This window comes from Hyperolius riggenbachi, chromosome 2 (genome assembly GCF_040937935.1).
Source record: "Hyperolius riggenbachi isolate aHypRig1 chromosome 2, aHypRig1.pri, whole genome shotgun sequence".
NCBI classification, from domain to species: domain Eukaryota; kingdom Metazoa; phylum Chordata; class Amphibia; order Anura; family Hyperoliidae; genus Hyperolius; species Hyperolius riggenbachi.
Window position 1 is genome coordinate 208,955,921 of NC_090647.1, and position 14,151 is coordinate 208,970,071.

The window sequence follows — 14,151 nt, forward strand, 5'->3', positions numbered from 1 at the left end:
GCCTTACAGGTGCAATGCAAAGCATCAGATGCAGTGGTGTAAAGCAAACAATATGATAAAGGAGTCTGGATTTGGAAGATGCCAGGAGAACGGTACTTGCCGGATTGCATTGTGCCAAAAGTAAAATTATGGTGAAGGGAATATTATGCTTTGGGGTTGTTTTCAGGGTATGGGTCTGGCCCATGTACTCCAGTGAAGGTAACTTTGACTGCTTGGACATTTTTCATAATAATATTATGCTTCCAAGTTTTTGGTAGCAGTTTGAGGATTTTTCCTTCCTGTTCCAACATGACTGCACACCAGTGCACAAAACAAGGACCAAAAAGACATGGACGAGTGATTTGGGTGTAGAGGAACTTGACTGACTTGATTGACCGGCACAGAGGCCTGTGGACAAATATTCCTATAAACACCCTCCTAAAGCTTGTGGAAGGTTTACCCAGAAGTGTTAAAGTTGTTATAGCTGCAAAGGGTGGGTCAACTCAAAATTAAGGCCTATGGATTAAGCATCCATAAATCACCCCCCATAGATTTCAGTGCAGACTGTCCCAGCAGTTCCATATAGGGGCTGCATACATACACTGTACTGCTCTTTGTATGTTTGGACTGTTCTGTTACTTCAGTCCTCTGTTTTTTATTAAACGTTTTCTGCTATGTCAGCTTGAAAGCTATTGCAAGCATGGACACTGGTATGAGGCACGGCTACAGCCAGGGCGTTTCCACCCAGGACTGTTGTTCCCACCCAAGGGGACTCTCGTACTCTCTGTCTCTCTCTGATTGCTCCTACTTTCTCTCTTTCTCCTCTCTTCACCTGCACATACCAAGACATGCGGGGGGCATCTGTAATCTGCTGCAGAGTAGTTGAGCGCCGCACAGGTTGTGGCAGCTCCACCCGACAAAGCACTCAGACGGACCCCTGTATCCAATGTAATGTAAGGTGTAAGTGTAATGTATATAATGACTACTCTGTATTTCCACTGTATGTTACTGTGCCATTACCGACCCTGTATGTGCCAAAAATAATTACGGGTACAACCCCCGTTGTACTTGGCGAAATAAATGATTCTGATTGAGAGAAATGTAGTTAATGTATATCCAGACCAGGAGTCTCTGTTACAGGTCTGAGATGACTTTATTGAAAGAATGCCCTAAGAACTTTACTAATGAGATGTTTTATGAAACTGGTGTACTTTTGTATCTCCAGTCACAGAATTCAGACATTATTTAATCCTGGTGGCCGGGCTGAAATCCAATAGCCTGTTATCATCAGATGTTGTTTGTATTACTGTGTATCCTCATCCTGCCTGTCCTGCTTTCTTTTTGCTTCAGCTTTGTTCTAGATCAGGGTTGTTGAACTCCAGTCTTCAATTGCTGAGGTCCTCACATATTTTTGGCATAACTCAAATTAATTGATGGGATTGAATTGGGAAAGGTGTGGTTCATCAAGTAGAATGCATTTCTTTGTTGCTTATTCCATCCTAAACACTGGCATGGATATGGCCCTTGAAGCCTGGAGTTGAACACTTGCGTTCTATATCACATTACAACAGCGTGGGCAATGCATCTCACAACACAAACGCATGCCAGCGCAGTGGAAGCTCAGCCTAAGAGTAAAGTACTATATGCACCACATTGGACTAAGATACTGCAGAATTTTAGAAAACAAGGTTGCATTTAAGAGTAGTCTACTTTGCATGTTAAAGGTTTGGTAATGATGTTTAGTTCTGGCAACATAGGAGGTCTTGGGGTGCATTTTATGTCCCCCTGCTGTTTAATTAACCACCCTTAACTATATATGTAACCTTACTGTGGAAACCAAATGGAACCCTCTGCCCAGTAACATGATGGTATATCCATAAGAATTTGGCAGTAATGCAGTGCATTACTGGCACCGAATGACTGCCAAGAAATAGATTCTCATATCGATCTACCAACATATTAAGCAGTTGTCATGAGATATTACAATGTAGTTTCCAAACTGCGGTAAGCAGAATAACATGTAATAATAAGTAATTACTCATGCAATGATTTTTTTTCAGGTAATATGAAGTTTTATTCCACTTTATTTTAATGTTAGGTTTAAAGGACACCTCAGATGAAAATAAACCAATGAAATAAACAATTGTATCTATCATCCTTCTCCTAAAAATGACTTTTTAAGATATTCCACAGGGTTTTTTTTATATTTAAATCTACTTTTTAAGTTTTTACTGTTTTATTGTTTTTGCTCAATGACACATTCATTGACTTAAGCCAGAGCTAAAATCTATGAACTATTTACCCTTTTTATCTCTTTCCTGCTCTCAGAAGCCATTTTCTGCTAGGAACGTGTTTTATAGTTGTAATTTCTTATCAGTGAGGGTCACACTGTAGTCTGACCCAGTCCTGACTCAGACAGGAACTGCCACTTACATACCTGATGTTTAACTCTTTCAGGCAGAGAAAGAAAAAAAGGAACACAGTATAGTTATTTGTGTGCTTGGCACTGTACATACACATGTCTATTTCATCATGTCACATGTCACCTCGGGTATCCTTTAAATTTAAGGCATTTAATTCCAGTTAAACCTAGTGAATAAGATGATAGAAATAGACATTTTATAATCTGTAGGTCCAGCAGCAAGAATCTCCTTACAGTATTACTTTCTTTCAACACCACATACATTTTGTTTTTGTATTGAACCAAATTATTCAAAAATGTCATACTTCCCTTGTTTTGTGAAGTGGTCACTCTTTACCCTTTCAGCTCTTGGTTTTCTGCCGTACAAGGACCACTATGTTCATGTGTCCTTGCGTGCACATGGATTTCCTCCAGGTGTTTCAGCATCCTTTTCCTTTGGTTAATTGTTGTCTAACCAGACTTACTAGAATGAGTGTGTAGGCACATTAGAAGCTCTCTTGGGAGTTGGGGGAGATATGACTCATGCTATGTTCATTGTAAAACAGTAATATCTCAGTGTATTTGAAAAAATATACTGACCAATAAGTTTGAGTTGGCCAATGATGTTATTTTATGGTATAAGGGAGAATACAATAATTAAAGGCAATATCCCTTTAATACCAGTAAGCAGATGAACAGAACAATTATATCACTTCTCCTCATAGTCTCTCTGCAGGTAGAAGACTGTGACCACCTAATACCTCTGTAAGTAATGACAATCACACAGCATCCGATCTGGGCTGTGAAGGTGCCCATTAATGATCCAATCTTGATTCTAAAATGTTACCACTTTTATGTAATATGAGAGGCTACTTAAAGTATCCATTTAATTTGTACAGTCAAGATTGTATAATTGATGGACACCTTAAAGTGTACCAGAGGAAACAAAATAAAAGCATTTATGCGTACTTGGGGCTTCCTTCACCCCCCTTTAGGCCGTTGGCTCCCTCGCTGCTTTGATCCTCCACTGGCCAGCTCAGGAAATCCTCCAGTCGGCCTTAGTCGTGATCTATTATGCAGGTGCAGAATACAATGGGGCTCATGTGTGGTAGATTGCGGCTGGACAAATGTATCGGGCCGGCCAGCAGAGTATCAGAGCGACCTCGTGGGACGGCAAAGGAGCCCTAGAGAAGTATGAATGCCTTTATTTTGCCGTCTTAGGTTCCCTTTAAAGAGGAACTTTACAGAGAGATAGTAGTATCAAAACATTGCAAAGTGAGAAGTTCAAAAATGGAAGATAAAACAAGAAATGATTGAAATTTGCTGTGTGATTTGTTTATGTTTTTTGATCCACCGTTAGCTTGCAGGTAATTATCTTTACTGCTGGCAAATAAGGAAAAAAAAGACATAACCAAGTGCCAATATCTGTTAATAATCCCACTAACAATATGATTGGCTAAAGATGATTTTTATTATATATAAATAAATACTGTATATATATATATATATATATATAGAGAGAGAGAGAGAGAGAGAGAGAGAGAGAGAGAGAGAGAAAGAGAGATACTGCTTGCTTGGCTGTTGTTATTTCCCAGCATGCAACAGGGCTCACAGAAAGGAAACTGTCAGGATCTAGATCCTGCCATCACACTGTGGGAGGAGTTTCACCACAATATCAGTCATCATACAGATGTCCCTGATGATCTATTTGAGGAAAGGTAAAGATTTCTCATGGGAAAGTTCAATCAATAGAAGTTCAATCAGGGCATGTTCAAGTTGTTCAAACCACAGCCGTTGCACTGTCTTCATTGTTACGGTCGCAATATGGGTAAGTGTATTGTCATGTTGCAGTGAAAGGCATCATTCCTCTTTTGCTATAAATTGCTGTTTTCAGTTTCTACCACAGTAAACAAAGACATCTAACTATGGCATGGCTTTGGCATGCTGTTCAACAAAGGTGCAATTCCGCTGCAGAACTTTCATGTTTGACCTTGATCAAGCAAAGGTGTCTCTCTGTTCTTTAGGGAAGGAGGAATGTATGCCTGTTGCATTGACCTAAACTAGAGACTGCCATATAAGATAACTGTATTTCTGCGTTGCACATCCTTTTTTTCCATGTGTTACACACTATATAAAAGCAGCATTGCCTGCTATTTGACCTGGATTATGTAAACACATGGCTAATGAATTGCTAGAAAATATGCATTAGCTAGGTCAAATGCAGACACTTTCTTGCTGTAATTCGCAAGAATGCATTTCTGGATTCACTTCTTCTGAGTGCTATCGTCTGAAACTCTGAACAATCTTCTTTACTCAGTATCACCTGTGCCTGATAAATGTATAGAGATTGGCCGTAAATAAGGTAGGAATAGCGTCTATAAACAATCATGGAAGACTGACAAGTTGTTCAAAATTCTCCCAGCTTCAGGTTACATAAGATGAGTTTGGCAAGGTGTTGAAATGATGACAATGAACAACAGAAAACAATATTAACATCTGTATTTTTATCTCAATAATGTACATTTTTTTCTATTAATGCTACATTGTGAGCAACTGAACATGAGGACTCAAGATTTTAATACACCAAGTCATACCAATACCATATGTGTTTATGCTGCCATTAGGGATACTAGAGATGATCAATGAAATGCAAATATTTTTAAGTTCATGCAGATTTATATACATTATTATGCAAATATATACAGCCTGAAAATAGACAATATCAATTTAAACCTGGGTGGTCTGTTTCCAAGCTGCATATTTCTGCATAAACATTTACAGACATCTGCATGAACTCAGAAATATTTGCATCTCATTGATCATTCTTATTAGATACTAATAATTCAGAGTTGATGCTGCTTTTATGCTAATTTTTGAAGCTTAGAAATAGATCAAAAGCAGCAGCTATTGCATTTGATTGCCCCATTTCCTAGCTGCATAAACTTGCATAAATTTTGCATCAGCTTGGAATTATTAACATCCCATTCACCATCACTAGCAGTGCAGAAAGCTTTATGGGTCAGTTTTTTGTATAACTAGTATATAACTTTGTTTATTCTGAATCAAATAAAACTACAGCGAATGTGTTTTATAGCAGTGCCATCCCATTCTAACATATCTATTCCTTTGCTTAGGATGCTGCTATTACTCGTGCTGGTCACATGGCTTCCCTGCCTCGTTAATGCTGTGAGTATATATTTATGTACTATTTGAATCATTGATTCATTTTAAATGTGAATTGCAAATTAAAATATGGATCAAAACACACTTCTAAATCCTTAGTTTCACTATTAGTGCCAATTTCCTGATCAGTAGTGACTACAGCTAATTGTTTCCTGCAGCTGTTCACCAGGTTGTCAAATATTATGGCAGTAGTTCGGCTGGAAACATATGATTGATGAGGCTGTACACATAATTGATGATTCTGTGCCTATGATTGATTACTCCTCTCATAAGTTTAGCCAGAAACTCAAAATGGAACTAGTCATTAATTAGCTGTTATCACGTTTTTTCTAATTGGCAGTCCAGATTACTGTGTATGTGGTTTTAATTCCAAGTTTCCTAATACTCTGGCTTAGGAACTTGAGATGTTCCTTTAAACATCTGTTACATAAAACTGGTTGAAACAAAAGTATCATTGTGCAAATGTAAGATTCAGAGTTTTTCTCAATGCTCTGCAAAGCTGAGCTCACAGGGCGTGGCAAAATCCCATTATATGCCTTTTATATTTGAGTAAACCTTTTAATAAGTTTCATGACTTGATTTTGAATGTTTGGGGTTTTCTCCTTATTTTTAAGGGAGTTAGAAACTCATAAATACCTTCAATTATTTATTTACATGTTATTATTATAATTTATTTAGCCTCTTGTAACTATCAACAGCAGTTGATTTGCTTTAATGTTCTGTGTTTCTGTATCAATGTTCAGTGCACATCGTCCCATAAAAACTTTAAAATCACTAGATCTTGCAGTATTTTCCAGCAGCAGCCTCCACCATAGACACCCAATGTTAAACAGACTCACCGGACGTATTGGCCACTGCTAGACTGGCTAACCATGCACAAGTCCAGGAAGCTTAGGAACCTCAGGATCCTGGTGTCACCACTGTTATATACCAGAGTCTTTCTCCTTCACGTGCAAATGTCAGGAAAAAACCTCACATAGTGTGATACTGTTTTCACTTAAAGGGACTCCGAGCTCACCCAAAAAAAGAAAGTTGTACTCACCAGGGGCTTTCTCCAGCCCAGTGCTGGTCGGGAGGTCCCACGCCGGCGTCCTGGCTCCTCTTCTTCTCCCCGCTCCGGAATGGCTGACAGGCCGCAGCCCGGGCGACACTCGGTAGAGTGTCGGGCTGCAGCTTCCGCGTATGACGCGGCTGACGTCACACGCCGGCGTGTGACGTAATCCGCGTCATACGCGGAAGGAGCAGCCCGACACTCGGACGAGTGTCGCCCGGGCTGCGGCCTGTCAGCCATTCCGGAGCAGGGAGAAGGAGAGGAGCCAGGACGCCGGCGTGGGACCTCCCGACCAGCACTGGGCTGGAGAAAGCCCCTGGTGAGTACAACTTTCTTTTTTTGGGTGAGCTCGGAGTCACTTTAAAAATACTTTTATTTTAAAATTGCACTCACGTTTCCTTTAAGAAAGATCACACATACAGTTTTTGTACAGGCTCTTCCCCGCCGCCAAGCTGGGCATGATGCTGCACCGCTCCTATCACCGGCTATAGATATTCCTCCTCATGTGACGCTGCTCCGGGGGTCCGTTAGTGATTACCTGGTACGTCCACCTCTGCCCTATCGATTTCGTCACTGACTTGTGACTCATCAGGGGCACGGAGGTTGGACGTTTCCCAGGCTCATTTGTATCCATACCGCGTGGCTGTTGGCTGCCGCCCACATCCCATCATCCTCAGTGATAAAGCACCCTCATTGGTGCTGGGCATGGGTCATTCATGACGTCACGCTCCCAGCATGCTTTACGTTCCGCTGGCTGATTGGCCCTTCATTTCTCCTTCCCGATTGGCTCTCCATTGCCAACCTTTATTCTGATTGGCTCCTATGTTGCCAACCACTCTTTGTTTATATAGAGCGCGAGTGCACATCGCGCTATTACTATATTGGGGACCCGGCTATCACTTTCTACTAGCCTGCTTCTGAAGAGGGAGATCCCATTTACATCCTACATATACATTAATAAAACTTATAAAATAATAATTAAGATCAAGGTATAATCTTTACTTCAATCACATTTCTATTACACTTTACCATCCATTATGTTGTATTATTCTCATATTAACCCATATCCATATGGCATATGATTATCCGATCACATACACTATAAATAGTGCTGAGGATGATAGGATATGGGTGGCGGCCAACAGCCGTGTGGTATGGATACAAATGAGCCTGGGAAACGTCCAACCTTCCTGATGAGTCACAAGTAAGTGACGAAATCGATAGGGCGGAGGTGGACGTACCAGGCAATAACTAACGGACCCCCGGAGCAGCGTCACATGAGGAGGAATATCTATAGCCGGTGGTGAAAGCGGTGCAGCATCACGCCCAGCTTGGCGGCGGGGGAGAGCCCGTACAAAAACTCTATGTGTGATCTTTGTTAAAGGAAACATGAGTGCAATTTTAAAATAAAAGTATTTTTAAGTGAAAACAGTATCATGCTATGTGAGGTTTTTTCTGAGGTTTGCATGTGAAGGAGAAAGACTCCTATATAACAGTGGTGACACCAGAATCCTGAGGTTCCTAGGCTTCCTGGACTTGTGCATGGTTGGCCAGTCTAGCAGTGGCCAATACGTCGGGTGAGTCTGTTTAACATTGGGTGTCTATGGTGGAGGCTGCTGCTGGAAAATACTGCAAGATCTAGTGATTTTAAAGTGTTTATGGGAAGATGTGCACTGAACATTGATACAATGAATGTTCTGTGTTTGTTGTCTGTGTTTGTTTAACTTTTGAAGAATTTTTAAGTAAAGTTATCAGTATACTTGCAGGGGCGTAACAGTAGCCCCTGAAAGGGATGCAGCCACAGGGGGGCCCTTATGTAGAGAAGGGGGTGGGGGGCTGGCCCTGGGGCAACGACAGTTAAGGGAGGCCCCATCCAAAGTTTTGCATGGCGGCTTAGTGATTTCTAGTTAAAGTGACACTATCAATACCCAAGTGTTCTAGAATGACAATGTACAAATAATGTATAATTAGTAAGTAGCTGCGTTAACATTTTCTAATTTTCATGTTAAATATCAGACAAAAGCTGTAATTCATTGTGTGAAGACTTTAGCTACGTTTGTAATGTCGCACTTGCAGATGTATGAATCTCTGCAGTCTCACATGCTAAGAACAGTGTAATATTGAAGCAGAGTTATATGAAAACAGGTATCAGGTTTCACACACACAATTACAATGTTTATGTTGCACCTAAGATACATTTCCTCTGCTCTCTGTGAGAGAAAGCTCTGCCTATCTCTGACTGAGCTCTCTGCACACACAGAGTTAGCAGATGCACTGTGAGGGAATTCCCCCCTCCCCTTATGGCTCACTTTGGCTTCAGATTACAGCAGACTGCCTTCAGAAAAGTGTGAAAGGAATTAGATAACAGTAAACAAAGAGATAAAGATTCAAATGTATACAGCAGTACTAAGCAGCACACCAAACATTCCCTATCTCAATTGAAAAAACATGTTAATCGATAGTGTTCCTTTAAGCTCCTGTATATTTGAATTACATTATATTAGAAAATAGCTTGGTTAGCCCTGATATGGTTTATTCTTTACGCACATGATGGGTCAGGTCTCGCTGCTGACTGAATAGTCATAGGTTTAAATAGTGGTGACATTGGAGAGATGTAGGGTCACTGTAATTCCCCAGGATTTTACATATTGCATTTGATTCACCCTTGTGTATCTGTGCCATGATGTATCACTAGATAGATGTATCACATCTATTATAGCTATAGAGTCTCCTTAGACTGTTATAGCTACACTTTTAAAGGAGTTATCAGGTAAAATAGCAAAAATGAGCTTTACTCACCTGGGGCTTTCTCCAGCCCCTTGCAGCCGACTGTCCCATGCTGACCGCTCCGCTCCCTGCCATTGTCCTGGTCTCCGAGCTCGGTATTCAGGCTGGATCAGACTTAATGCGGCTGCGTGAAGCGCCAGTGTCAATCATGGCCATGTGGGCCGCGGCAAACTCCGCAGTTCGCCGCAGCCCACGTGGCCATGATTTACAACGGCGCTTTGCGTAGCCGTAGTAAGGCCGACCCCGCGGTCGGCCTGAATACCGAACACGGAGACTGGGACAGCGGCGGGGAGTGGAACGGTCGGCGTGGGACAGTCGGCTGCAAGGGGCTGGAGAAAGCCCCAGGTGAGTAAAGCTCATTTTTGCTATTTTACCTGATAACTCCTTTAACTGTTTTCTGATGATCTGTCAAAAATCTAGCAGTACTTCTTAGCTTCCCCACAAACATTGCTTACTGTTTATCCCATGTGGAACAGAGGGGGGAGTTGGTATTGTGGACCACTTCAGAGATGTTAAGGTGGATCTAAACTTGCAACTTCCTCTCTTCTCTAAAAGATTAGGCACAGCATGATAACTGCTAGGGTTAAAGTGAACCAAGCACCATTTTTTTCACTCAGGGTATATCAATAGCACATTTAATTGCAGGCCACCAATGTAGCTCATTAATAAAAAAAAACTTCAATCTTTAGCACAGGGTTTTATTAGCCTACTTCTGAGGCCTGCACGACCGTAGAAGTTCCAGGCAAAATAAGGACTGATGTAATTATTTTATTGCAAACATTAGCGGAGAGTAACCAAAAAGCGTACATAGGGGGCAGGGGTAGATTGGACACTGTGCTTCAAAGAGTTTACAGGAGTCACAAATGCTATCTTCACAACTTCCCTTGTATAAATAATAGGCAGCTAGTAGGGGAGGGGGAACATGGTAGCTCCTATAGCTTTTAGAAACCAGAAAAAAGTGGTGCTTGGTTCCCTTTAACTCACATAAGCCACTGCCTCTCGCAGATGCACTCCACACCAATCTTCATCTTCTCCACACTTTCGCCTTCACAGTGGAAGTTCCAGTTTAAAAACTGAAAATTAATTTTGTGAAATGAATCTCACTCATCCCTATCCACAACCATAAGATGCTCTTCATTGTGTACTTGCAACTTTGAAAGCATTAGATGGTAGCTGAGTTGCTTATGAGGTGTCTTGGACTGCAGCAGATATGGAACATGACAAGGATACTGCATGAGTATGTTAGATGTTTCCTGATATTCATCTGCTACTTAGGAGTATATTGACATTAAATGTGAAGATAACCTTACAAAATACAGTAGCTCTCTTTGTTTTCTTTACAGTCAGTGTCAGGCTTCTCCGGAGGCCCCTTATAAGTTGTAAAAACATTTAGCAGCAAGGGTCACTCTAGGTGACCAGCATTCCTCTGCATCCAGTGATTTAACAGCTACCCAAGATAAGAAAGGTAATGGAGAGGGAAATGAAATACTCTCATCCATTTATAGCTAGGACTGTGAAATTATGGATGCTGCATTTTCCTTTAGCAAATAAATAACTTCAGTAGATGGGAGTAATCTTTAACCTTTCAGGTCAGTCGGCTAACTTCTGTTTTGTATTAGTGAAACAGAATCTTGGCTGATTCTAAAGGGCAGGAAGAATGTTTGTTCACAGATTCCATCATAAAAAAAATGGGAATCATATCTTATTTTCAGTTGTCATGCAGTTATCCCTGCTACCATGTGGGAGAGACACTGAACAGCCAGGCTAGCTTGAAACTATTCAGCCATGAAAATTGTGTGAAGAGAACATAGAAACCCCAAGAGCAGTCCTGCTCTACTGAAACTGGGATCTGCTCCTTGAGTCTTATTGTGGAATGTGTACCGAGATGACATGTATAAATAAGCACCCAGCCATGCATTACAGTGGACAGTCTTATGATTTTCATAAGAAACTGCTCAAAAAATTGCTACAAGTTATACTAATTTAAACTATACTTTCATTGTGGAAATTAAATTATACAGAGGCTTTCTGAATTTTTGTGCTGGAATAAGATTATATAAGGATGACCACAAACAGGCCTGGGATGCATTACCCGCTCTTTTATTAAATTCAGAGCAGTAGTGGGACAATATTCATTACCTCCTCCTAGTGACATAACAGGTCCTTTTCAATACCCTTCAGTACAGCTCATTGCTGCACCATGCAGCCAATCACCATACAGCTTCTATCCCTGTCACATGACATGCAGAGAGACTAGAGCCACATGGTGGCTGGCTGCATGGCGCAGTGATAAGCTACACTGAAGAGGATTAGAGAGGAGTCGGGACCTGTAATGCCGCTGGTAGCAGGTAATGTATAATGCTCCTCTGCTCTTCTAAATTATGTACAGAGCGGGTTGGGTCCCCCCAAGGCCCCCCCCCTCAGTATTAGCAACTCGTATCACCATATCTTCATGACTTCCAGGGGTGTAACTTAAAATCATGGGGCTAACATGCCCTTTTCCCTGTCTCTCATTGGTGCCCCCCATAGTCTGGGGTCCTATCTGCCAGGGGTCATATAGCAATTACGGACATCATGATCCGCCACTCCTAACAAGTGGGGCACAACAGCACCTGTTCTCAAGGATTTAGCTGTGTAATAGAGGAAGGGAGGGTAGGTACTTGCAGGGGCTGCACCTCCAATGGTTATACACCTGATGGCTTTCATTTCCAACTGCAAGTGTGCCCTGTGCTAGTCTGTTACTGTAGAGCTGTACTAGTGAACAATATTCGTCTGAAACCATTTGTAATTAAAGATTTTACACAAAACCTTCATTTACTACTGCCACAAGAATTTTCAGAAAACACGGCGTTAACACAGTGAAAAATTGGATTAGGAAACAAGAATTTTCAGCAAACACGGTGTTAACACAATGGCTAGGAAAGTGAAACTTGGCTTATGAAACAAGAATTTTCGCAAACAGTGACACCAACAAGATTGCCGCTGGGGAACCCCCAATCCCCGGAGGCCACATTAGAGAGGCAGAATGAGCAGTTTTCCACTTGGATTGGGGGTCCAGGGGACCAGGGCAAGGGATGCCCCCATTCATGTGAAAAACTGCTGGTTCTGCCACTATAGTGTGGACTCTGGGGACTACAGAATCCACAGCGACAATTTTGTTGACATCACTATGGGCCGAAAATTCTTTTTGCAGAAGCCAATTTTCACTTTCTTACCCATTGTGTTAACACCCTGTTTGCTGAAAATTCTTGTTTCTGAATCCAGTTTTCACTGTGTTAACACTGTGTTTGCTGAAAATTATTTCCAAAGCCAATCATTGTAGAATGGAATTCGGTACTCAAAACAGGGTAATTTACAATTTTCGTGATTTTACTCGGAACGGCCGAATTCTGATGCAGAAATTAGAGCTCAGAACTGTTTCAATTCCGAGAGTTCATCCTTAGATCCTATCTACCACTACTGGATATTTGCCTTCAATGGAGCCCCAAAGGGGATCTAAAGACCCCATCTACCACTCCTGGGTGTATGCCTTCTCCAGATTTTCATGAACCCCCAAAGGGGATCTGAAGACCCATCTAAATCTCCTGGATATATGTCTTCTCCAGGTTTCCATGAAACCCCAAAGGGGATTTGAAGAACCCATCTACCTATGCCTTTTCCAGGTTTCCATGAAGCCCCAAAGGGGATCTGAAGAGCCCATCTGCCACTACTGCATTTATGCCTTCTCCAGATTTTCTTGAAGCCCTAAAGGGGATCTGAAGACCCCATCTGCCACTCCTGGATATATACATTCTCTGGGTGTCCATGAAGTCCTAAAGGGGATCTGAATACTCCATCTGCCACTCCTGGATATATGCCTTCTCTGGGTGTCCATGAAGCCTCAAATGCATTTTCACAGATGAGTGAAAAAATAACAATGTCACTCTCAGCTCCGCTGCAGAGAAATCTACATAAAATAACCGTCAAGTTTAAACATGGAACAACAGAACATGGACATGCATATGTCATATATTTTTACTATACAATAGGTTTGAATTTTTTTCAGGGCTCATAAGAGTGAGTGAAACTGGAGTATACTCATGAGACAATTTATTATATATCTACCAAACACTTTTTTCACTCTCCTTTTAAGTTTTGGCTTTGATTTTGATCACGCACAGATTCTGTTTCCTACATCTCACTGGAGTCATGGATCAGGATAACACAGCACTTACTTATCTTACCTCTGATGTGCTGTTGACATATATCCCCAGTATGGTGTGCTTTGATCTCTTTCTTTATATTATTTAAATATTAAACTTAACAACAAAAATGATATGTTGGGTGAAAGCTGTCATATTACTAAAGAATTCCAGTGCAATATAAACCTGTTATTAAGACATACTTAAAAAAATTGTGACATTATCTGCCTCTTAAAGCAACAAGCTTGTTTGCCACAATATACTTTCTTTTTATTCTTTCCCGTAGCTAGTTTCTGCTACTTTCTCTTTCTCTCTTTTTATTCTTTCTTGCCTACTTTCTTTTTCTTTTGTTTTTTGTTGCTTTTTTTTCCGAGGTGCTGCCATTTGCTTGTAATATCATCATTTTGCATAGCAACGTGGCAAAATCCCAAATCCAGCGGACAACAAAGGTGCGTTTTATGCATGCCGTGCCTTTTCTCTCCATTGCTTGGAATTGAGTTGTACTCTATCGAACGCATGCAGTCATTAGCACCGGTGCAGCTGCATCCACACCCCAGACAGCATCTAGT

At 41.2% G+C, this 14,151-nt stretch overlaps 1 protein-coding gene across 3 annotated transcripts in view; it reads left to right on the top strand.

The window, feature by feature from the left end:
• Nucleotides 1–14,151, top strand: part of COL4A2 (collagen type IV alpha 2 chain) — a 284,103-nt gene that overhangs the window by 7,113 nt on the left and 262,839 nt on the right. For 2 of the 3 annotated variants that reach the window (XM_068268036.1, XM_068268037.1), the window contains exon 3: nucleotides 5,515–5,566. In XM_068268036.1, the coding sequence (XP_068124137.1) occupies nucleotides 5,515–5,566 (52 nt within the window). Of the gene's footprint in view, nucleotides 1–4,033; nucleotides 4,099–5,514; nucleotides 5,567–14,151 lie in introns of those variants that run through there. The other variant, XM_068268038.1, reaches the window with a different exon arrangement.